General features: G+C 39.2%; 5 protein-coding genes across 10 annotated transcripts; 3 read left to right on the top strand and 2 right to left on the bottom strand.

Annotated features, from left to right (window-relative positions):
- Positions 1–1,637: 1,637 nt before the first annotated feature.
- LOC126607580 (protein DETOXIFICATION 12-like) lies at positions 1,638–11,320 on the bottom strand. 6 transcript variants are annotated; one of them, XM_050275230.1, is made up of 9 exons: positions 5,652–5,734; positions 5,446–5,513; positions 5,049–5,326; positions 3,298–3,842; positions 3,093–3,179; positions 2,944–3,000; positions 2,626–2,864; positions 2,328–2,533; positions 1,638–2,021 (listed from the first exon to the last, which is right to left on the bottom strand). In XM_050275230.1, the coding sequence occupies exons 3-9, from the start codon at positions 5,313–5,315 to the stop codon at positions 1,935–1,937; spliced, it is 1,488 nt and encodes a 495-aa protein (XP_050131187.1). In that variant the 5' UTR covers positions 5,316–5,326; positions 5,446–5,513; positions 5,652–5,734; the 3' UTR covers positions 1,638–1,934. The 6 variants fall into 6 exon arrangements, with proteins under 6 accessions (XP_050131187.1, XP_050131186.1, XP_050131185.1 ...); XM_050275229.1 differs by having other exon boundaries at positions 5,049–5,323; XM_050275228.1 differs by lacking the exon at positions 5,652–5,734 and having other exon boundaries at positions 5,049–5,323; positions 5,446–5,601.
- A 970-nt stretch (positions 11,321–12,290) lies between these two features.
- LOC126607582 (protein DETOXIFICATION 16-like) lies at positions 12,291–15,111 on the top strand. The gene is made up of 8 exons (XM_050275235.1): positions 12,291–12,674; positions 13,024–13,568; positions 13,657–13,743; positions 13,859–13,915; positions 14,024–14,262; positions 14,383–14,501; positions 14,591–14,677; positions 14,762–15,111. The coding sequence occupies exons 1-8, from the start codon at positions 12,393–12,395 to the stop codon at positions 14,819–14,821; spliced, it is 1,476 nt and encodes a 491-aa protein (XP_050131192.1). The 5' UTR covers positions 12,291–12,392; the 3' UTR covers positions 14,822–15,111.
- LOC126607590 (probable histone chaperone ASF1A) lies at positions 14,882–16,481 on the bottom strand. The gene is made up of 3 exons (XM_050275245.1): positions 16,202–16,481; positions 15,771–15,886; positions 14,882–15,660 (listed from the first exon to the last, which is right to left on the bottom strand). Exons 1-3 carry the CDS (start codon positions 16,308–16,310, stop codon positions 15,226–15,228), a joined length of 660 nt encoding a protein of 219 aa, XP_050131202.1. The 5' UTR covers positions 16,311–16,481; the 3' UTR covers positions 14,882–15,225.
- Positions 16,482–17,890: 1,409 nt separating this feature from the next.
- Positions 17,891–21,659, top strand: LOC126607577 (ATP synthase subunit beta, mitochondrial). Its single transcript, XM_050275222.1, has 9 exons — positions 17,891–18,441; positions 18,904–18,979; positions 19,101–19,189; positions 19,309–19,426; positions 19,513–19,616; positions 19,723–19,881; positions 20,000–20,224; positions 20,310–20,621; positions 21,213–21,659. Exons 1-9 carry the CDS (start codon positions 17,956–17,958, stop codon positions 21,324–21,326), a joined length of 1,683 nt encoding a protein of 560 aa, XP_050131179.1. The 5' UTR covers positions 17,891–17,955; the 3' UTR covers positions 21,327–21,659.
- A 788-nt stretch (positions 21,660–22,447) lies between these two features.
- Positions 22,448–25,172, top strand: LOC126607586 (fruit protein pKIWI502-like). The gene is made up of 5 exons (XM_050275240.1): positions 22,448–23,077; positions 23,167–23,266; positions 23,359–23,454; positions 23,547–23,627; positions 24,925–25,172. Exons 1-5 carry the CDS (start codon positions 22,530–22,532, stop codon positions 24,985–24,987), a joined length of 888 nt encoding a protein of 295 aa, XP_050131197.1. The 5' UTR covers positions 22,448–22,529; the 3' UTR covers positions 24,988–25,172.
- Positions 25,173–25,322: the final 150 nt, after the last annotated feature.

Below are 25,322 nucleotides of genomic sequence, written 5' to 3'. Positions count from 1 at the left end.
CTGCTTAAGCTATTCAAGGTTGGAATCGTGGAAGAAAATTAGAAAGAGCATTTGAGAGAGACAACAGGTTCAGATCCGGTTCCAGAGGCAAGGGTCCATAGTGCTACGGTGCAAGGCCGGGTTGTAGCAAGTTTGTGGCATAAGGCTTCGAGTATGTCCTCTAAGTACTTGAAGCAACACTTCTCCTGATGATGTTTGGTCTCAAGTGTTGCAGGGGTTTTGCAGCATGTGGAGCTATGAGATTCATAGGTGATGAGATGGTCCTGAGGTAGGAGGAAGTGTGGGAATTTTGTCTGTCTCGATGGGTTGTTGCTGAAAACGGGCGCGCTGACGAGTTTCCAGGTTGTAGACAATGAAGAGGAGGAAAACCTATTGGAGGAGACGAGGGTGTGTTGAGATCTTGTCTGAAGCTAAATGGTGATTTTTAGCTTGTAGCAACTGCACATGCATTGGCAGTGACTGAATCGGAACAGGACCAACGAGGTTGATTCAGAATGTGTATGCTGGTACGTAAGGCCAATGAGCTTTGGTGATGGGTGCAAGGATTTTGCATGGTGTATTCACCAAGGTGGAGATTGTTGTGATTGGCTCATATTTTGAGCTGGCAACAATGAAGCAACCTGTGTTTGCTTTCGGTGGAAATATCACATGGTGTGGGCTGCATGAAAGTTGCAGACAAGTACTGCAAAGTAAAAGCAAAAGTGGACAACAAGCCAAATGCCTTTTGGCTAGTAAACTAAACAAAGAAAAGTTTGGTGGACATCATCATGAGTAAAGATACAATGATGATGCTTGTAAGAAAATAGAAAAAGGTGGTTGCTTTTACTTGAATGATTATGAAGAAATGTGATGATGACTTGTCCTTTATTTAATGCAAGGAAATGCTTGCATTATGTGTGCTTGCCGAGGGAGAAGGCTTGCATTAGGGAAGCATCCAAGGAGATGGTGAGAGCATTTGGCTCTACCATGGGAAAGGTTGAACATGGGTTGAGAGAAAATCAAGAAAGCTAGAGTGAAAAGTATTCTAGTGAAAGAACTATTGGGGTAGAGTGAGGCTCTTGGGAAAATTCTATGAGTGGGTGTGCAAGGGATTCAGGATTGAGTTATGTTAATTTAACTCATGTGTACTTGTACTGTTATTCATAGTGAAGAGCAATATCTCTCTAGGGACGTAGGCATGCTTTTGCCGAACCTCGTAAATTTCGCAGTGTTTTTATTTCTTGTATTTTATTCTGTTCAACTTAGTGTGATTTGGTGAGGTTGTAATCTGAATCTCGTTTTCGCACTGACAAACGGGCCAAGGCACAACAGATGATAGGATGACAATTTTTAAAAACTATAGCGCTTTGTCGTGCATTTTAACTTTTTTATATTGCCGGTATGATTGGCTTGTGATACAACGACCTTCTATTCCCATTTTATGTAACTCGTCAACCGGTTGATTAAGGTGATAATAAAATATGTATTATTCAAGTTTAACTTGATCCAACTCTTATTGCACCTAACTATATTAGACTGCAGACATGGACATCTTTCAAAACTTTGTTTCTTTAAGGTCCCGCTAAAAAAAAAAAGACACGATTATAAGAAACTAAAAATGTTCTATTAGGGGTGTAGTTAAATTAGAATTTAAAAAATATTTTTAAGTGACAAATTTCATAAGATTATGCAAACTTCTACAAAGATCAAATAGATAAGAGTACTGCTATGGTCACGCACAAATTTATTTCACCATCTTTTTTGTATGAAATTGTAGTGACACATTTCAATTTTTTTAGCAGCAACTGCAATGCAAGCTATTAGGAGATTTGAGGACCCAAGTCTATATATGTACGAATCATATTCGAACATGTTATTACAAATTTTTTCTGTGCCAGAAGAATGGATAAAGCTTATACTTTCTCCTTATTCCCGCGATAGAGAGAACCGTGCTCTCAAAACTCATTACTCTCTGCCTTGTCACACAAGCCATTAACTTGTGGGGGGGTTCCCTCAAATATCCTCTTCCTTGCCTTACTTGCCTGAAACATCAAAGGACCAACATCAAAATCCTCTCAGAAACATAAAACGTTGCGTCTATGGATGGCTACTACCATTAGTTTTGGATAGGTGTTCTGTTTAAGTGCCAAGATAAACCAAGGAAATACAAAAACAGTGGGGAGTTTGAAGAAAAAGAACACATCTTGGGACGGTTTAAGAAAATTTAGAATGGAAGTCATAAGATTCGAAATGTTCTTCGTCTTCCCTCCCAAATTCTTGCCAACCAAACAGAAAATAGTGGAATAGACTATCAACATTATCAAGAAAGTTAGGGTTGATGAATATACCTGCTTTTCCCAATTTGTACCAATTGTTATTGAAGAGAGCAGAATGATTTGCACAAAAGAACCAACTTGTATTCCAATCCAAAGTCCCCTTCCTTTCAGCTGTACCCAGAAAGCCAGTGTGGCTGCAACTGGAATCCCACAAAGATAATACGCTCCGAGGTTTATGCAAGCCCCTACATGCTGCCACCCAGTTCCTCTAGCAATACCTAATTTAACCATTCACAAAACACATAACATTAGACTGAAACATGAAAGAACTCAATCGTTCATAGCTAATAGAGAAGATAATGAAATTGACCTGAAAGGACCCCATGCAAACTGTCTAGGGTAACGGCCAGGCAAACTAGAGGAGCCATGGTTGTGACATAATCGATGACTTCTTTCTCATTGCTAAAAGTGTAACCAAATACATTTCGGCAGGCAAAGAGCGTGGTGGTGGTTATAGTTGTCTCTGTGACTGCAAGGAACATCGCAGCAAAAGTAGCTATTCGAGCACCTTGTGGGTTACCAGCTCCTAGTTCATTTGAAACTCTAGTACTGCACAATAAGCAAAGAAAGAAAAAGATAAGCTGATGGTGTAAATGTAATCTGATGGTATAAATGTGCTTGAGCATACCTTGCTGCAGCAGCAAACCCAAAAGGTATTGCATAGAGTGTAGAAATCGTCTGCAGACTGTCCCAAACAATCAGTTATAAAATCACTTTTTTTTTTCTCTACATGGTGATCAAATTGACACACTGATTTTTATTATACAGAATATATACCATACAGACAGAACTGAAGTTTCAAGAGCCGGATTTGGCAAAAGTCCAGACAGCAAGATAAGCAGCTCAAATGACCACCACTCGAGGCTACAACCATCAATGAAAATCAATCAAATAAAAAAAAAGATTTTTGAAATAAAATATTGTAAGAATCAAGCATAGTGAAGCGTCTTCATGAGACTAGAATCCAAAAGAAACTGGGTACCATATCATTATTGCCGAAGGGATGGCAAAGCGAAAGAACTCTCCGATTCCATGGAATACCTCCATAGAAATTGGAACTCGGGTTTTTGAACAGGCAGCAGAAAACTTCATGTACAATGCAAGTAGGATCACATTCACCCAATATGAAATACTGATTGCTAATGCTCCTCCAAGGTTGTTCAGTCCAGACTTGAATACTAGAATCCAACACAGAGGAATATGGAACACAAGGGTCACACACGAGCTTATGAGCATAGGAGTTATTAAACTTTGTGTCTGAAAGTATCTAATGAGTGGCTGAAGAGTAGCATAAGCGAAAAGCGCGGGAATAAGCCAGATTGTGAACTTGCCGGCTTCATGAGAAATTACAGGGTCTTGACCCATGAAAATCAGTAACTTCTCCATATAAATCCATATCAAAGATAAAGGAAGACAGACTAAGTTGAGAGAAAATATAGCAGTGTAAGTTTGAAGTCCAAGTTTCTGATATTGTTCTGCTCCATATGCTTGGCCACACAGAGTTTCCAATGCACTAGCCATTCCCAACTGTTTAAACAGCAAGTTACAAAATCCACTTAGTTTTTGGACAGAAATCTATATAGGAACTCGTCATTATTTCGTTATTAACACTACATCTACCCCGAAATTCGTACTTAATCATCATCAATTTGTTTCTTAATCACTAAGTACGTAACTTCATGATATAAATCATAGCATCCTCACATCTGTAGTCTTTTTACAAACCCACAGTGCACACAGATTTAATTTCTACATGGTTTGTGGATAATGTTTGCACAGGAAGCATTTACAGTGGACAAAATAGTTATGAGAAGACAGATTAATCTGAATGTGCCACTGTTGTCATTTAGCAAAGATGCCCCAGCAGGTAACAGCAGCAGAGTCCAATTAAACTCGCATACTTTACTTAATATAATCAGTGATTAGCTGACCCCAGATTGGTGTCGTATTCGTACTCGTCAGAAAGTATCTTGCTCTGATTAAATATAGACATTTTAGCAAAAATGGTTGATGCGATTGACATAATTTTAAGTCCTTATATTTGAAATCAATAGTAGTGGTCCGTGAGTTTGTCCATCATCAATAATTTTAGTTATTCTAAAGAAAAAAAAAACTCAGTTAAATAAGGACCAAAATGACAAAAATACTATTAATTTTATTAACAATAGGCAAAAATGATTTGACAAATAATGAGTGTATTTTTGTCATTTTATCCTTATTTAATATAGTTTTTCTTCACAAAATGATTGATGGTGGACAAACTGAGAGACTAATTCTATCGATTTTAAAGCTCAATGATCAAAATAAAATGTTATGTCAATCTCAGATACCATTTTGGCTGAAAAAAACCTTAAATATATAGCAAAATTGCAACCAAATACCAAAAATTAAAACTGCCAATGCAACTGGGTATGAATTAGAGCACATATTCAAGTACAATCATACGAGAAGTAAATATAATCTACTATGCTGGTTTGGTTTGTGCTTAATTTTGTCCGTTACGAGAAAAGTTTTGCAAACGTGTGTTAAATCAGTTGATTAAGATCTTTTGCACCCATCTCTTCCTCACACAAATTATAGTAGTTTAGAATCTCGCATTTTGAAAAACAATGTATTCTTGATTCAAAAGAGAAAAAACGATTGGATGCTTCATTGCCATTTGTACAGACACATAGCAAACAAGACAGTTGAACAGTCCTTCCAAAAGATACGAATGAAGAAAGAAAGACTTACGAAAAGACTGAAGCCGGTGACGTTGGAGAGGGAGATGGCGATGGAGGAGCTTGAGAGAGCGAGCTCGCCCAGGTGGCCGACCATCATCATCGAAATGACCAGCAACAAGCTCTGAGATAGAATCACGGCAACCATGGGTCCCGCTATGCATCCCAACCTCTTCACTTCTTCGAAGAAAGAAGTCCATGTCAGAATACTTGTAGTGCTATTTCTTCTCTGTTGCTGCTCATCTTCTCTGCGTTTTGGTAATAGCAAGCTCTCTTCCATGGCGACGTCTGCTGTGGAAGCGTTGAGCTCAATCAATGAGTTGTCGCCTAATACGTTGGAGGTTTGGATTTGGAATATATATGTGTGTGTGTGTGCGGATTGCGGAGGGAGAGGAGGAGAAATTTTATACCTTTTTCAAGAACAGAGGTCAAAAGTTTTCATTTTTCTCTTGACTCCGAGTAGAATGGCAGTATACGACTAATATGAAGGAAAAAGATCAATATGAACAATCTTTACTTGTCAACCTTAAAGAAAGGAAAGAACATAAGAAAATAAAAATTTATTAGGGCTAACAAAGGTTGGTTGAGTTGGTAAAAAAAAAAAAAGCGCTAATACCTCATATGTTGGTCTTCAAAGAGGCTTGCGGCCTGGCGCTGGAATGGGGTAACCTCTCCTCCCTGTAAACCTTCTTTTTAATTTTTAAATTTTTTTATGGGAAAATAAATTTATTCAAAAATAAAAATCTGGACTACAAATGTTTCCTGTACAATAAAAAAGAAAAACTTTTTTTTAGCAATATTGGGTAAACAAGTATCATGAATGGAGTGTCCATAGTTAGAAATGACATCAGCAAGAAAGTTAACATTTCAGAAGATATGAGCCCAAGGTATAGAAGAAAATGATCGTGCAAGTAATTTGATGTCCTTAATAATAGTCTTCACATACTATGGCGTTCTGCATTTGTTTAAAATGGAATCAATAATGGGTTGAGTCATCTTAACACAGACACCCTTAAAATATTTGACTTTTGCAAATTTCACATCACGTAAGGTAAGTACTTTAGTAATAGATGTGGTATTCTCTCAAGATTGTGCATCCTAGCAACAATAGAATGCCCGTTATGATCTTTAATGACAAAATATGCAACCACAATAAAATATTATCGATGGGTCTATGGGTGAGTTGAGTTAACAAGTGAAAGAACAAAAACATAGATGAATCTGTAGTTGAAAATTTTGAAAAGACGTGTACAATTTGACCGTGGCTAGAAATGAGTCGAAATGTCTTTAGCCCATTGGAAATTGACCCTACCATTCAAAGTTGTGGAATAATTCATGCTTCCAACCAAAAAAAAAAAAAAAAAAAAAAAAAAAATCCTTGACGAGTGACAGACAGTGAGACTTTTGGAAGTTCTCCTCTATCATGTTACCCAGCCTTCATATATTTTGTCTTTTGTTATTTTCTATTCTCACCAATTTTTTATACATTTTGGATGGATTCTCTCTCTGTGTGGTTAGCAGCAATAATAATAAAAAAAAAACAATCAGATTCAAGTGGCAAAGGTGCTAATTTTGTGAAAAATGTAGAAGTGAGCTCAAGTGTTGAGACTCCCTTAATTCCAGACCATCAAGAATTTGATGGTGAAGCAATACCATCTCAAAGAGGAATTTGTATAGGTGAGGATGTTATTGAAGAAGCAAAATTGCAGCTATGGCTGGCGGGGCCTTTGCTTGCAGTGAGCTTGTTGCAGTACAGCTTACAGGTCACATCAGTCACGTTTGTTGGCACTCTCCAGTGTTTCCATGGCCTCTTCATTTGCTTCTGTCACTGTTTTCAGTGTATTGGTTAGTTGCGCTTCTATTCAACACCCATATGAACAAAAAAAAAATCATGTTGTACACGTTAATTTTCTGTATAGAGGAAAGAAGTAATCGTTGTATTGGATGCATGAATTTTCATCATTTATTGTGGATAAGTTCAATGTTTTAAAAGGCAAAAGTGAAATCACGGCGTTTTATGAATAATCTCGTCTAGGCGATAAGCTTGAGGTGTGAGGCTAGAGTACCCAAAATTATTATAATAGTTAATATATATAGTTTTGTGTTTGTGTGGGAACGGCCAGGGCTAGGGTTGAAACCAGGAAAAAAAAAAGAAACCTAAATGATTGATGCCATGTAGAATTATAATAATTAAGTGAATTATATTGATAACACAAGGTACAATATTTTATTTACTAGTCTATCACTTAAAGAGTACAAGTAATTCAAAACCCACAGGAATTTACAAGATCGAGCCCAATAGAATTCTAACTGAATTCTCCTACACCAACACTTTTTTAACAATCAAGCAAGCAAGCCAAGGAATCAAATATTTGACTGTTATTATTATTTCTCTATTCACATCATAAAGCCATGAATTTTATGAAAAAAAATTGTCCAAAATGACGTCGTTTTGGATTCGGGCTTTTTAAAAATAAAACTTTGTGCAGCAACTGGGAGGCAAGCTATTAGGAGATTCAGGACACCATATTGCATTCGAGAACGTCTATCTCACTTGATTGTAGTCAAGACCGAATGCCACAAGTTTATATGCATGAATCATATTCGAATCGAATGTGTTAATACAATTTTTTTGGGTGCCAGAAGTACGGATAAACCTAATACTTTCTCCTTATTCCCGCTATAAAGGGAATTGTGCTAATCAAAACTCGTTATTCTCTGCCTTGTCACACAAGCCATTAACTTGTGGGGGGCTTCCCTCAAATATCCTCTCCCTTGCCATACTTTCCTGAAACATCAAAAGACCAACATCAAAATCCTCTCAGAAACATTAGTTTTGGATAGCTGTTCTGTTTAAGTGCTAAGAAAAACCAAGGATAAACCAAAGCTGTGGGGAGTTTGACGAAAAATAACACATCTTGGGATAGTTTAAGCAAATGGATTAGAATGGTAGTCATAAGATAAGAAATGTTCTTCATCTTCCCTCCCAAATTCTTGCCAACCAAACAGAAAATAGCGGAATCGTTGAAGCAATTGGAGAAGATCAGCATTGTCAAGAAGTTAGGGTTGAGTTATATACCTGCTTTTCCCAATTTGTACAACTTGTTACTAAGGAGAGCATCATGGTTTGCACAAAAGCACCAACTTGTATTCCAATCCAAAGGCCCCTTCCTCTCAGCTGTACCCAGAAAGCCAATGTGGCTGCAACTGGAATCCCACAAAGATAAAACGCTCCGAGGTTTATGTAAGCCCCTATATGCTGCCACCCAGTTCCTCTAGCAATACCTGGTTTAACCATTCACAAAACACATAACACTAGACTGAAACATGAAAGAACTCAATCGTTTATTGCTAATAGGAGAAGACAAAGAAACAAACCTGAAAGGACCCCTTGCAAACTGTCTAGGGTAACAGACAAGCAAACTAGAGGAGCCATGGTTGTGACATAGTCGATGACTTCTTTCTCATTGCTAAAAGTGTAACCAAATACATTCCGGCAGGCAAAGAGGGTCGTGGTTATTATACTTGCCTCTGTGACTGCAAGAAACATCGCAGCAAAAGTAGCAATTCGAGCACCTTGTGGGTTACCAGCTCCTAGTTCATTTGAAACTCTAGTACTGCACAATAAGCAAAGAAAGAAAAAGAAACTGATTTTTTTTCCTATAAATATGTAATCTGATGGTATAATGTGCTTGAGCATACCTTGCTGCGGCACCAAACCCATAAGGTATTCCATAGAGCGTCGAAATCGTCTGCAGACTGTCAACAACAATCAGTTAGAATACGCACTTTTTTCTACATGGTGATCAAACTGACAAATTTATTTTATTATACAGAATATATACCATACAGACAGAACTGAAGTTTCAAGAGCCGGATTTGGTAAAAGTCCAGACAGCAAGATAAGCAGCTCAAATGACCACCACTCAAGGCTACAACCATCAATAAAAATCAATCAAATAAAGAAATGACGTTTAAAATAAAATATTGTAAGAATCCAGCATAGCGAAACGTCTTCTTGAGACTAGCATGCAAAAAATAAACTGACTACCATATCATTATTGCAGAAGGGATGGCAAAGCGAAAGAACTCTCCGATTCCATGGAAGATCTCCACAGAAATTGGAGCTCGGGTTTTGGAACAGGCAGCAGAAAACTTCATGTATAATGCAAGTAGAATCACATTCACCCAATATGAAATACTGATTGCTAATGCTCCTCCAAGGTTGTTCAGTCCAGACTTGAATACTAGAAGCCAACAGAGAGGAATATGGAACAGAAGCGTCGAACACGAGCTTATGAGCATAGGAATTATTAAACTTTGTGTCTGAAAGTATCTAATGAACGGCTGAAGAGTGGCATAAGCGAATAGCGCGGGAATAAGCCAGATTGTGAACTTGCCGGCTTCACGAGAAATTACAGGGTCTTGACCCATGAAAATCAGTAATTTCTCCATATAAATCCATATCAAAGATAATGGAAGGCAGACTAAGTTGAGAGAAAATATAGCAGTGTAAGTTTGAAGTCCAAGTTTCTGATATTGTTCTGCTCCATATGCTTGACCACACAGAGTTTCCAATGCACTAGCCATTCCCAACTGTTCAAACAGCAAGTTACAAAATCCACTTAGTTATAAGAGAGAGATTTATACAAAAACTAGTACATGATCTACCCCTTAGCATTGTTACACTGAAACTCGTCATTATTTCGATATTAACACTGCATCTACGCCGAAATTTGTACTTAATTATCTTCAATTTGTTGCTTATAAGATTATCATTAAGTAGTTTCATGATATACGTCATAGCATCCTCACATCTGTAGTCTTTTTGCAAAAGCTACACAGATTTAATCTTCATGGTTTGTGGACAACGTTTCTACGGGAAACATTTTTAGTGGACACAATAGTTTGAGTAGACAAATTAAACTCGCATACTAAATATAATCCATGATTAGCTGGCCCCATGATTGATGGCAAAGTCTAACCTCTTATATTTAATCAAATAAAACCTGAAACCTTTTGGCCAAAACAAAAGAAAATCCAAATAAAATACAACCAAAAACGACATAAAGCAGTGACCTAGACGCTAACAAAGTCAATTTTTTTGTGCTGCGTCTCGACATTCTTGTCATAGATAGATACCAGGTGCAGTGGAATTGAGTCATACATGCATCGGGATGCTGTCTACATACCTAATTTTACTTTCCAAACGTTCTTTTCAATTTTTAGTCGTCGGATCAAATGAACTGAAGAGGACCAAACAAAAAAATTAAGAAGATGTATGTGAAAAGTAAAAAGAGGTGTGTGGATAACGCGACTCGCTTCCTATAGAATCTAAAAGGTAGTCTTTGGTGTAGTATTCGTATTCATTAGAGAATATCAGAGGAATCAAGCTTCTCGGTCCGATCCTTTGCTGCATCAACCCTAGCAAATCCGCACATACCTAGCTTGTTCTGAATTCTTGGCTACCAGCTAGTTCTAATAAAAACCGCCCAGATGCAATGCAACTGGTATAGATTAGAGCAAATATTCAAGTACAATCATACAAGAAGTATATATAATCTGGAAATCCTGATTTGGTTCGTGTTTAAGTTATTTAGTTTTGCAGACGTGTGTTATACCAGTTGATTAAGGTCTTTTGCACCCGAATTTGAGTTTCTCCCCCAACAAATTATAGTAGTTTAGAATCTCACATTTTGAAAAACAATGTAATCTTATTCATAAAAGAAAAAAGATACGATGTTTTATTGGCATTTCTTCAAACACGTAGCAAACGAAAACAGTTGGAAATTAAAAGCATATATAATTCCAAAAGATATGAAGGAAGAGAGGGCGCTTACGAAAACACTCAAGCCGGTGACGTTGGAGAGGGAGATGGCGATGGCGGTGCTGGAGAGAGCGAGCTCGCCCAGGTGGCCGACCATCATCATCGATATGAACTGCAACAAGTTCTGAGATAGAATCACGGCAACCATGGGTCCCGCTATGCATCCCAACCTCTTCACTTCTTCGAAGAAAGAAATCCATGTTAGAATACTTGTAGTACCATATCTTCTCTGTTGCTGCTCTTCTTCTCGGCGTTTTGGTAACAGCAAGCTCTCTTCCATGGCGGCGTCTGCTGTGGAAGCGTGGAGCTCAATCAGTGACTCGTCGCCTAATGACTTTGGAGGTTTGGATTTGGAATTTTACGTAATATATGCGGATTGCGGAGGGAGTGGAGGAGAAAGTTTTACCTTTTCAAGGACCGAGGCCAAAAGTAAAGTTTTAATAGACAAATATATAACACAAAATTTTAGAAACTAGAGTATAGCTGATAATTGATTTATTATTAAATGTTGATAATTATACTTATTTTTATTAGTGACATATCATTTAGTTTACAAATTCTGTCTTTAAATTTAATCTCTCTAACATTATCAAATAAAAAAAACTAATGAAAATAGTTTGAAAACTTTGAGTTTTAATGATAAGGACAAAATAAATGGTAAAGTAAATAGTATCAGGATTAATTTTTTAGTGTAAAAATGTGATTTTTCGTTAAAATGAAGAGCACTAAAAACTTTTCGTTAAAATTCTCATAAAAAAAAATAAACTCGAGACAAGCTCAGAATAAAAAGAGAATGATAATTTAGAAACTTGAAAAAAGATTTTAAGAAAATACATTAATAACGGAACAACTAACGCAGAATCAAGTGCAATAACTTTTTAAAATTCATTTAACAAACCATACGTGAAAAAAAAGACTTTTTATCGTCTTCGTCATTTCACAAAAACACTTACCTACCGTCGTACCCCAACCCCAAATCACGCCCGTCCTGCTCCCCCTAAAATCACGACCGTCCGCGCCCCCCCCCCTCCGCCCCCTCCCCGCCGGGCGCCCTCGGGGCAAAAGGAAAACGTCCGTCCTCCCCCCGTCTTTTCAAGCACTTTTTTGTATTGCAGGATAAATTTTACGAGACAGTTGGGGGATGGAATGGTCGATGCTGGTAGACTCAACCTGCAACTATTTTGTAAGATTAATTGATCCCTTTGTCAATAAATATTTGGACCAATCCCCCGACAAGATGATTTCTGATTGAAAACTTTAAAAAGACGTGTCTCGTTTGATTGTGGTTAGGAAGTCTTACAAAAAATGCTTAAAAAAATATTTGACTCGTGACAGACGATGAGAGTTTTGGAAGTTCTTCTCTATATTAGCCAACCCTCATATTTTATCTGTTTTGTTGTTTTGTATTATCTCTAATTTTTTTTTATACATTTTGGACTGATTTTCTCTCCCTCTCTCTCTCTCTGTGGTTAGCTGCAAGAAACAAAAACAATCAGATTCATGTGGCAAAAGATGCTAATTTGGTGAAAAATGGCAGAAGTGAGCTCGAGTGTTAAGACTCCTCTAATTCCAGATCATCGAGAATTTGATGGTGAAACAATACCATCTCAAAGAGGAATTTGGAGAGGTGGGGATGTTATTGAAGAAGCAAAATTGCAGCTATGGCTGGCAGGGCCTCTGATTGCAGTGAGCTTGTTGCAGTACAGCTTACAAGTCACATCAGTCATGTTCGTTGGCCATCTTGGAGAGTTGGCACTCTCCAGTGCTTCCATGGCCTCTTCATTTGCTTCTGTCACTGGTTTCAGTGTACTGGTAAGTTGCTTCTCTTCACATGAAACGAAGATGCTAAGGTGGCAATTTTTCATCTTTGTCGCGCATTTTTTAACTTTTTTGTATTGCCAATATGATTGATTTGCTACACAACGACCTTTTATTCCCATTTCATGTAAGTCGTTAATCAGTTGAGTAACATGGACTTCCTTCATTACTGTGATTCTTTATGGTCCGTTAGCGTTTTTGCTAAAAGCACTTTAATTTTGAGGCCTACCAAAAATTTTATTAAAATTAAGGTTCTTTATAGAACATTGCACTTTAAATTATCTGAAAGCCCCAAGTGATTTTCCTCTAATTTTCTCTCAAAAACATGAAATATGTCTCACAGTTGGGAATGGGAAGTGCATTAGAAACCCTATGTGGACAAGCCTACGGAGCCAAACAGTACCACATGCTTGGAGTCCACATGCAAAGAGCAATGCTTACACTATTAGCAGTAAGCATCCCCTTAGCAGTCATCTGGTTCTACACAAGCACCATTCTCATGGCTCTTGGCCAAGACCATGAAATATCCGCGGAGGCAGGAACCTTTAACCGCTGGATGATTCCGAGCCTGTTTGCCTATAGTCTCCTCCAATGCCTCAACAGATTTTTACAGACACAAAACAATGTGTTTCCAATGATGATCGGCTCTGGAGTCACAGCTCTTCTTCACATTGTGGTCTGTTGGGCACTTTGTTTTAAATTCGGACTGGGAAACAAAGGAGCGGCATTGGCAATTTGCATTTCGAATTGGGTTAATGTAGTGTTACTGGCATGTTACGTGCAGTTCTCGTCCGCCTGCAAGAACACTTGGACTGGATTTTCAGAAGAAGCCTTGAATGATATTGTCAGCTTTGTCAAACTTGCGATTTCATCAGCTATAATGATATGGTAAGTTTCTCATCAATGACACATATATGTGAAAAACCCTTTTTATTCCATCTGAATCTCTAACCAACTATACTCTTTCGCGTTGCAGCTTCGAATATTGGTCTTTCGAAATGGTTGTTCTCTTGTCTGGTCTTCTCCCGAACCCAAAACTGGAAACATCCGTATTATCGATAAGGTAACGTTATCATATGTAACAGATAAAAACTGAAACAGGAAACACAAAGTAGAAATTACAGTTTCTCATCGTTAAAGAAAATTGGAATAGTTCTGAATTTTTATCATTAATGCAGCCTTAACACATGTTGGATGGTTTATATGATCTCGGTTGGTCTCGGCAGTGCTATAAGGTCAGTGATCCATGTAATTTTCTATAGCATATGAACGTAAAATATTGGACTTGTATACATGTTTTATTCTAAGAAATAGAGAATAATATTTCCCTGTTATCATAACAGCACCAGAGTGTCGAATGAATTGGGAGCAGGACGGCCGCAAGGCGCACAATTAGCTCTACGGGTCATGACTGCAATGGCTTTGTTAGAGGGTGCTGGAATCGCAACAGCAACGGTTTTGGTACGCTTTGTTTGGGGAAAACTCTACAGCAATGAGAATGAAGTGATTGTATATGTTGCTAGAATGATGCCACTGCTTGCACTTTCCGACTTCTTGGATGGATTCCAATGTGTGCTTTCAGGTCCTAATCAATCTCTGTATATTACTGCATCGAACTGCTTGATGAAACTTTTAAATTAACATGTTTTTCTTGTCTAAATTCTGATTTCGCTGCTAAAAAGAAATATAAATGGCTATCTAGGGGCTGCCAGAGGGTGTGGATGGCAAAATCTTTGTGTAGTCATAAACCTTGGTGCTTACTATGTTGTCGGAATTCCTGCTGCTGTGCTTTTTGCTTTCTTCCTCCATATTGGAGGTATGGTGAGTCTCTCTCTCCCTCTCTATATATATACATACATGTATGTGTGTGTACGTGTGCGCGCCATTGACGTTTAAATTTGTATGAATAGGGGCTTTGGATGGGGATCATTTGTGGGCTTCTTGTTCAAGTCACAGCACTTGTTGCAGTAAATTTGTGCACTGATTGGCATGAAGAGGTAAGTCATTCATTTCACATTGCTAAAGCATTTTGTCTATGTTTAATACAAGTTCTTATAGGTCTTTTCATTTTGCCGTTTCAGGCAACGAAAGCTGCGAATAGTGTCCAAAGTACCGTCTTAGCCATTGACAAGGCAACATAGATTAGAAACGAAAGAACAACACATTGTAATAGGAGCAAAGGTTCAATATGTTTCCAGAACTTCAAAGAACTGCATTCCATTTTCAATTTAATTTCCAACACAATACATGAGTACAGAATTTCTCTAAAGATAGAAGTGCACTAGGAATCTGAATACCAAAACTCAGTTCCGAGCACGAGACAGTCATGCGAGAATTATAAATACATAGAATCGTTGAACCCCATGTACCACATCTTATCAGCCCAAACAATACAGATCAATCAACACTCTAGTCTATATGGTACAATATTTTTTTTTAAAATGGGGATGTTTGAAATTAGCATAGTTCTGTGAACTGAAATGATCGCCACGCCCAAATTTCTCGTAACAATGTGGATATCCATCATGAAACCAATTCAACTTTACTACTGCACACAAACAGATGGTACAGTTGAGAGGGGTGGTTCTTCACCCTTGATGTTTGTTCCAGCTGCATGATCAGGTGGAGGAGGGGGCTGCTTTGTTTCAGTTCCACGATCAGGAGAATAAGGGAGCTGCCTTGTTTCAGTTACGTGATCAGGAGAATGAGGGGTTTGTTGCTCCGCATTCTCATTGTTCTCGGGATGAAAATTAATAGGGAACTTTGTGACTCTCGGCTTGTCAGCTAAAATGTTTCTCTGAACCCTATCAACCAACACCTTAGAGGGAGGTTCCTCCCTCAGCTGTTCATCATCATAATCATTGTTCACATAGTACCCCACTCTAACAAACTCCTGCCCCAGATATGAACATGTCAGTAGCAGCACCGTGACACCAATGATATCTTCCTCACGTATTTTTGACGGATCTGGAGGGTCAGCCTGCCATGGTAACATAACACACCCACAAACGCACACAAACAGAAAATGATTCAGTTTCTTAGCGATTGCAATCCTAAAACATACTCGGAACAAGAAATCAGTGTAATTACCTGAAATACAAAACGATAGTTGCCAACATTGACAGGACCAACAAGCACACTCTCCAACATTTGGTCATAAGTTTCATCTTCAGCAGATCCCACGTATGTCAGCTTCCATTCCAAGTCTGCAAGAGTCGAATAGTATTACATGTCAAAACCATTGATGTTGCAGTAAATGGTGAGTAAATTTGGGGTCATTAATCAGTGAAATTGATGACCCAAATTATTAGACTACGTGATAGATCTACTAGCTGTGCAGCCCTTCAATTTGACATCCTAGTTTTACTAACAAAATAGCCCAATGTTTGAAATCCCTAATTGGGCAAATTATATCAAGAACCCTAGCCAAATCTCAAGCAAAACCCTATAAAAATTTCCTATAAATTCAGCTAATAAATTAAATAAACTAATTTGAAGAATCATGGGTTTGATAAAACTACCGTCTTTGAGGGGAGTCAAGCACTCGTACGATATTTCGAACTGAAAAGGGCTGAGGAAAGCGGCCGGGTTGTCCAGAACGGCGACGTTCGTAAGGTTAACGGCGCTCATATTCTCAGAGCGAATCGAGACTCCGTTGCTTCGTTAGATAGACCAATCCTAGCTGTCGATTTGATATCCTGCGAGAGCCGGCGGCCGGCGGCTGGCGGATGAAGGAGGAGAAGGGAAAGTAGGAGGAGGCGGAGATTATGAGACGTGAAGAAGTGGGAAATGGGATACGCTTTTTCGAGGAAATGTAAATATGTATTAATTAGATGGTGTGGAGGGAAAACTGGTACGGACTTTGGCGGGAGTTTTCAACTCTGTTGGATTTAGGCAGTGAAAATTGGGGGGAGTTGGAATTTAGTTGGGCCTCATTGTTCGGGCCCATTTTATCCGACCCTTTAGCTTTGAGCTAACTGGCAGACGATGATTGAGCCCAAACCCACTGGTGGGTCAAGCTCCTAGCTAATTGTTCGGCCCTATAGCCACAAATTAAAGACTTTGGCTCGTTTGGATGTGTTTTTAAAATGATTGAAATCGCTTTTGGTAAAAATATTTTTGATACCAATCCTTAGTAAAAATCCAAGTGGATCCTGGAAAAGCACTTTAAGTGCTTCCTGCAAGAATCATATATATGATGCTTCTTCTAAAAAGCACTTAAAATGCTTTTGGAACTCAAAATCAATTTAACCAAAAACACTTTTAGACATTTTAAAAGCAAATCCTAAATAATGTTCACGGAACAAAGTAGACACAATGTTCAAAGTTTAAGTAGCATTGCTAAAGTTTAGTTTCTCTACTATTCCTCGTGTAAGTCATGACACTAAGAACAAGCGAAATTGCTACTAAATTACATTACGAATTTACTAGAGTAATTTCCAAGTAACTAATTTACAATTTGCTTAATTTTGCTAGTAATGTGACAAATTTTTTGCGTACATTATTCATTTTTCTTCAATGAATGAAAAGATGAGACTTGAACTTGTGATGTCTTTTAATGCTAAGAATAATAAAATTGGAAGAAACAAAACAATTGTGTGTGAAGGCAAATCTAAAAATATGCTTTGACTTGTTTGTTACCTGGTTTATTGGAAATGTGGAATCGCCATACGACGCGAGGGCATACAAAGCTCATGCGACCAAGCTTGCAAATCCTAAGGAAAATTAACCTGACACATGATAGCGCCACCGTGGACGTAGATCCACTGCCCGTACCATGCATTTCACAACATCAGATAAAATTAAATTACCCTGTTAAAAAAAAGAGGAAATTTAAATGCCAAAAAATGAGAAAATTAAATGAAACTAAAAAAAATGGAAAATTAAAATAGAAGAAAAGTTAAACATTTGGGAGTGTTTGGCAACAAAAGATTTTTTAACGTGTTGACAACACGATCCGATACATTAAATATCATAATACAAATAATTAAATATTAAAAAAAAAAATTTAAATAATTGTATATATAACAATTGATATATTAGACCGTGTACAAACACACTCGCCACCTATCAATACGGAAAATTGCCCAAAAGATCCAAAAAAAAAAAATGAAAAATAACAAAGTGAAAAAAAGTGAAAAGTAAAAAAAAAAAAGAATATTCTAATTTTGGGACCGAGCAGCTGTACATATACCAATTGCAACTGGACTCCGCAAACCCTAGTCTTTTCCTTCACACTCTCTCTCTGCTTTCTCTATCAGAAGCCCTAACAAAAATGGCTTCGCGTAGGCTCTTATCCTCTCTTGCCCGGTCCTCCGTCCGCCGGGCGCCGTCCAAATCTCCGATCTCAAGCCCTAACCCCAGGGTCGCATCCCCATCGCCGTCTTCCCGATCCGCTTCCCCATACGGCTACCTCCTCAACCGCGTCGCTCAGTACGCGACCGCCGCTGCCGCCGAGCCCCAGACGGTTTCAGCCTCTCCGAAGAGCAAGGATTCCGGGAATGGAAAAATCACCGACGAGTTCACCGGGAAAGGCTCGATCGGGCAGGTGTGCCAGGTGATCGGAGCCGTCGTTGATGTGAGGTTCCAGGAGGGGCTTCCCCCGATCTTGACGGCGCTTGAGGTGCTGGACAACTCGATCCGCTTGGTGCTCGAGGTGGCTCAGCACTTGGGTGAGAACATGGTCAGGACCATTGCTATGGATGGGACTGAAGGGCTTGTGAGAGGACAGCGCGTGCTCAACACCGGTTCTCCGATCACTGTAAGCTATATATGATTCTTTTCCGGTATGCGCTTTCTGATTTGATAAGAAATGAGTGTTTGACTTTGATGATTGGATTGATAGAAACGAGATGGGTTTTGATTGATTTGTGAATTGTTGGTGGGGGTTTTCAGATCTTGGTGTTACTACTATTGATTGATTTATGGTACACATTTTTGTAGTAGAAATGTAGAATTGTTGTTTGATTGATTTACATTTATGGTGCATTGTTAGCCATTAGAATTACTCGTGTTCTCAAAGACTAGATTTTCTTCAGAATTTAAGTGGACAAATTGTGATCTTTTCGTCGGAGTTTTCCTATCTATCCTTTTTAGTTCTGATCATTTACAGTTTTGTTTTGGCGTACTTGATGTGCTTATTGTTTTGGAGATGATTTTAGTGGTTACATTTGGATTTTCCTTGAAATCTGACTTGTATTTTGGTTTTTATTTGCTATTTTAGGTTCCTGTTGGAAGGGCTACCCTTGGCCGTATCATGAACGTCATTGGAGAGCCCATTGACCATAGAGGCGATATCAGTAAGAAATTTGTAAACCTTGAAATAAATAATCACTTGGTTATGATGTGTACATATTCTGGTGTATTACGTTAATACACTGCGCCCACTTTCTGATAATTTATGTGTGAACACTCCAACAGGCACCGATCACTATCTGCCCATTCACAGAGAAGCTCCTGCTTTCGTTGAGCAAGCAACCGAGCAGCAGATCCTTGTTACTGGAATTAAGGTATGAACGTTTACTATGTAATTTGTTTTAGAATTTGATTCTGTTTTGCTTTATTTCTCCATTGCCTTTGGATTCTATGTGGTGCTTAAGTATACTTACTTCACCTGCTTGATATACAGGTTGTCGACCTTCTTGCTCCCTACCAAAGGGGAGGAAAGATCGGGTTGTTTGGTGGTGCTGGTGTGGGAAAAACTGTGCTTATTATGGAACTTATCAACAACGTTGCTAAGGCTCATGGTCAGTTTTTTAAAAAGATGTGCATGTTAACAAACTTGTTTGGTTGTTTTTATTGCTTGTTTACATATCCTTGTTTCATTGTTTAGGTGGTTTCTCTGTGTTTGCTGGTGTCGGAGAACGTACTCGTGAGGGCAATGACTTGTACAGGGAAATGATTGAGAGTGGTGTCATTAAGCTAGGTGAAAAGCAGGTAGAGACTGCTTTCACATGCCACCCCTTTCTATGCATTTGTTACTGTTACTGTTTTCTGGAAGTTGTTCCTTATTTGCTATTCTCCTCTTTCTGTCTTATGTCAGGCTGACAGCAAGTGTGCTCTTGTGTACGGTCAAATGAATGAGCCCCCTGGTGCTCGTGCTCGTGTTGGTTTGACTGGGCTCACTGTGGCTGAACACTTCCGTGATGCTGAAGGGCAAGATGTGCTTCTATTTATTGACAACATTTTCCGATTTACCCAAGTAAGTACTCTTGGTGGAGAACTGTGAAAGCTTATATGTCGCCTGTTCAAACAAGAAGATTATATGTCATCAGACATTGCATCTAATGGTCTGTGTTTTTCTCTGGTCCATCCTGCAGGCAAACTCAGAGGTGTCTGCTTTGCTTGGTCGTATCCCATCTGCTGTCGGGTACCAACCTACTTTAGCTACTGATCTTGGAGGTCTTCAGGAGCGTATCACAACTACCAAGAAGGGTTCCATCACTTCTGTCCAAGCTATCTATGTGCCTGCTGATGACTTGACAGATCCTGCTCCTGCCACTACCTTTGCTCACTTAGATGCCACAACTGTGCTTTCACGACAGGTCTGACGTGTCTATATGGACTAATAGTAAAACAATCTTTCCATGCCATCTCTTGCTAACCTTGTTGATGTTTTGCATTGAACAGATCTCTGAGCTTGGTATCTATCCTGCTGTGGATCCTCTTGATTCCACATCTCGTATGCTCTCCCCTCATATTTTGGGTGAGGAGCACTACAACACTGCTCGTGGTGTCCAGAAGGTTCTTCAGAACTACAAGAATTTGCAAGATATTATTGCTATTTTGGGGATGGACGAGCTCAGTGAAGATGATAAGTTGACTGTAGCCCGTGCTCGTAAGATTTCACGGTTCTTGAGTCAGCCGTTCCACGTTGCAGAAGTTTTCACGGGTGCCCCTGGGAAGTACGTGGAGTTGAAAGAAAGCATTACCTCCTTCCAGGTACCCCCTCTCCCTCCTCTCTCTCTCTCTCTCTCTCTCTCTCTCTCTCTCTCTCTCTCTCTCTCTCTCTCTCTCTCAATCTCCATTCTGCATGTCTCCATATATTTCACACTGAAGTTCTTTCTATTATCATCTCAGTTACCTGCTTACAATTTAAGGAGGTTTTCTCATAGACAAAGATTGATTACTTAATATTAGTCTGTCCTGATAGATTCAGGAAAAATGCATCTGCTCCTCAAATTGCATTGTAGTTCAATTTGTTGATTGATTTTTACTCAAACTAAGTAGTAACATGAGAATCAATCTGTAAGAGTAGGGTGAGGTTAGCAAAATTCCATCGAGATCTGGTATAATAATTTATTATCTCGATAATCATTTTGTTTATGACTGCGTAATGGTGAGATGTAGTTTGTACCTTTTGGCTATCAGTTCACGATCAATTGAAAGCGAGTAATTTGTTTGTTTTCATGAATGCATCCATCATTTTGCACTCAGGAACATTACCAAAGCTTAAATAAGATGCTTTTAGAATAATGATACGAGTACTTATGAGCTCAATTCGTATAATTGTTTTTGTAATTTTGTTGACAGAGTGTGTTGGACGGAAAGTACGATGACCTTCCAGAACAATCGTTCTACATGGTTGGAGGTATTGAGGAGGTCATTGCCAAGGCAGAGAAGATTTCCAAGGAGTCCGCTGCTTAATCATCTTTTCTGTTGTTTTATGTTTGATAATTGCGAAAAACCCAAATAATCTTAGATGCAGCTGGCATTGCCAAGCGAACAGGATTTTCATTTTTGAGACAAAACTGTATGAGCACTTCGCATTTCAGATTTAAGCTTATTGCAGCGGAGTGACAGAGAAATGGTGTCAATGGGCCGATCCCCTTTTTTTTTCTTCTTGTTGTTCAATAAGGGGAAGGAAAACAAAGAGGACGACCGCGTGTATATTGTATTTTGTTCCTTTTCAAATTTAAAACATTTGAATTCTGGTGCACCGATGATTGTTAAAGTCATAAACCCACTTTTTCATGTTAATTGCTTGATAGTTGGAGACCATGCCTTGTTTTCGAATTTGCTCGTCTTCACCTCATATGTACGTCTTTTTGTTGAGTTGCTGATCTAATGCTATTGCGTTACCGTCATCATTTGAATGTTACAGTCGAGGATATCATTGAACTCGGACGCCCTTTCTTCCATCCTTGATCGCAAAATTAAAAGAAGAAATTCGTTCATGCAGCGTAGCGGAGATGAGAATCTTAGTTGGATTTGTGGGCGCACGAGAAACAATAGAATTAAGTACGTAGGAGTGGTAGCAATTAAAGATAAAATGAGAGAATCAGAAATATGTAAACCAAAGACCTACGAAGGCTTCGATTAGATTATCATATGAAGGCTCAAAGCTTAAGAGGCAGACAAAGATAAAAGGAAGATTTGGAAATAAATTATAAAAAATATATGAAATACTTGAAGATAACAGAAGATTTAGCGTGAAATTAAACGTAATGTTACTTATGATTTATACAGCAAACTTCCTTTAATAGAATAAAATTTTGTTGTTGTCATCGTCGTTGTCGATGCAGTGTTAAAGGAAGATTGCACGAAAGATATTTAACGTTGTATTACTGAGTCGGGACCTCATTACGTTTCATGTAAATTACTTTACAACCAATGGCTTCGATCATCTGCTTGATCAGTTATCCTCCACAAGTCTAGGATCTAACAAAACCATGCCACGTGGACTCGCGGCTATCCAATTACCAGTCTAACCTCAACCCACATCGCTAGAGTCTTCGTGTTAATTTGATCACCAGCTTCGGCGCCGCCCTCCGCACCCCCACAACCCCACCCCCCCCCCCCCCCCCCGGGCCACAACATAAAACCGTCTCAAGCCCAAACCCAACAGCTATGTCACTCGCAATCTTCCAACCCGCATCGGTCACCCTCCACTCCCATGTGCACCTTAGCTCCCCCCTCCACCCCATGTCTATCCTGCGCCGCCTCAACCCCCACCACCTAAAACTACGCCGCCACCGCTTCGCCACCGTCGCCGCCGCCGTACGCCAAGACACCGCCCTCTGGACCCCTGCCCCGCTCTCCGAGATAGAACCGGCCGCCGAGTCGCTCTTCCACGTCCGCGTCGACCTGTCCGACGCCCCCGACCTCGCCTCGTCCCACACGCGAGCCGGCCAGTACCTCCAGCTTCGCGTCCCGGACGAGTCGAAGCCCTCGTTTCTGGCCATCGCGTCGCCGCCATCGTTGGCGTCCACAAAAGGGGTGTTTGAGTTTTTGGTGAAGAGCGTGGCCGGGTCCACGGCGGAGCTTCTGTGCGGGCTCAAGAGAGGGGCCGTGGTGGAGCTCAGCCAGGTCATGGGAAAAGGCTTCGACGTTGAACGGATCGAACCGCCGGAAAATTACCCTACGGTTCTAATTTTCGCCACGGGATCTGGAATCAGGTTCGTAAAAGTAGAAAAAATCGAATTCAAGTGAATTTAATCGAGTGTTACAAGCAATTTGACATGACACAGCTCTTGAATATGTGCAGTCCAATCCGGTCTCTGATCGAATCGGGGTTTAGCGCCGATAAGAGATCCGCCGTGAAGCTATTTTATGGCGCCAGAAACCTTGACAGAATGGCGTATCAGGTATTTACTCTGTTCATTTATTTATTTTCATTTCCCCAATTCAATTTATGACTTTGATTAATTCCGCTACTTGATTGTCTAATTTCTAACAGGATAGATTTAAGGACTGGGAATCTTCAGGTGTTGAGATTGAGCCAGTACTATCACAACCCCACGGCGGTTGGACGGGACAAAGCGGCTATGTGCAGGTAGACCTTCACCCCATGCGCCCTAAGTTTTATTCCAAGTGTTTCCACTTCTGCGTACGGAGTTAATGGCTTCTGTGGTTATACATTTTCAGGCGGCCTTTTCCAGAGCCAAGCAAATTGATAACCCTCCCTCTACAGCTGCTGTTTTATGTGGGCAGAAGCAGATGACTGAGGTATCCTTTCTGTCCAATTCACATTTTTTAGTTTGCATTCGTTACGTTTGTTATTGTTATATTTCAAGTGTGTGTCTACTTGTTTATTGAATATTTTCTAAGCATCTTTTGGGTTCGTATTAGATGAGATCTTGTGGCTACATGGTAATGAAAACTTATAATCGGCTGAATGTCGATTTTCAAGTTTGGTTATGGCCGGACCGGCTGAATCCATCGTGTCTTTTTCCATGTTCAATGTCGAACATGGGCTTGAAGATTGATATTGTTCTGTGAATATATAACTTTGATATAAGACAACTTCATATTCTGAGTCTTGATCTGCACCAGACAAGGTGCTACCACTGTCGTGGACTCGTGTTTACTAGTTTAGACCACCTATTATAGTCTTCACCTGAGGGCCGAATGTATTTGGCCTCTGGGGTTCCGCATAAAAATGAATTTTGGTCTAGGGTTCTAAACTCCGAGTGTAAGTAGTAAAGATAACCGAAAATGCTGCACACTTTAATGGTCTTGGACCAAGCCATTTTACTGAAAGAAGCAAAGCTGTAAGGCACATGTTGGAGGGAAGATTTCTGCAGTAGATGATGTTGAGGTCACTATCTATTTATGAATGTATTCGACACCTTTTTTTTGTGCGAAAATTAAACAAAAAATAGATATGAGCTTGTCCTCAGTCTAACTATATCTCATCTGCTTAGAAGCATTTGCTGATTACGAAACCAATTTTGGTCCTAGTTTCTGTGGGATTGCCATCCTTCACTATAGTACATCTATTGGCAGCTGCTAATTTTCTCGTCTTATGTTTCTATATTGAAAAGAGGTTCGTCTTCTGGGCCGTAATAGATTTAGTCACCATTTGTGATATTAAAATGGCCTGGTTGCCATGTGTTCATTAGTCCTCCTTGGATTGGTGTAGCTCTAATGGTTGATGTCCCTTGTCTTTCTAAGTTGCGTTATGCTGAGTTGAGTTAGGTTGTTTAGGGTTCTTTTCCCCCGTTGTTACCAAAAAGTGGCCTGCCCTTATCTGGGGTGGCTAGACTTCGTCCACCACCTTACTGAATTTTTCTTACCTTGGCGGATTACACGTGAAGAGAAATCTTAGATAAAAAGACTAACCCCAGCAAGGGAGGGGTCTCATGTGTCAAATAAATGCCACTTCATTTAGTTGTGATGCCCGTCTCTGTGGAAAAGTTTGAATGCTAAATCTGGCTATTAACATGAGCATCATCGCTTCTATTTCGAGCACGATCAAATTTCTACGCGGACGTGACATTTTTTAGATGATTTTTCTTTGCAGGAGGTTACCTCAATTCTTGTAGCAGATGGTGTATCAACCGAAAACATACTGAAGAATTTCTGACTAATCTATCAAAATTACATTGTTGTATCTTTACTGAGTGAACAGTATTGATTTGTTTCCCACTGCTGAGGATAAATTGTCCCAGCTTGGAAAAACCAAAATAAAAACAATTTTGGGAGATTCTGACATATATTTGTAATTTGTATTTTCAAACTGGTAATTATCTCAGCAGTTAATTTATAAAATCGACTCTCCAGTACATTATTTTTAGGGAACTTTAACGAAAAACTTTTGTTACTGTTCATTTTAACGAAAAACCACATTTTTACATTAAAAAGTCAATCCTGGTATTATTCACTTTATCCTTTATTTTGTCCTTATCATTAAAACTCAAA

Source organism: Malus sylvestris, chromosome 16 (assembly GCF_916048215.2).
Source record: "Malus sylvestris chromosome 16, drMalSylv7.2, whole genome shotgun sequence".
Classification (NCBI taxonomy): domain Eukaryota; kingdom Viridiplantae; phylum Streptophyta; class Magnoliopsida; order Rosales; family Rosaceae; genus Malus; species Malus sylvestris.
This window is presented reverse-complemented; position numbering and strand designations above follow the sequence as displayed.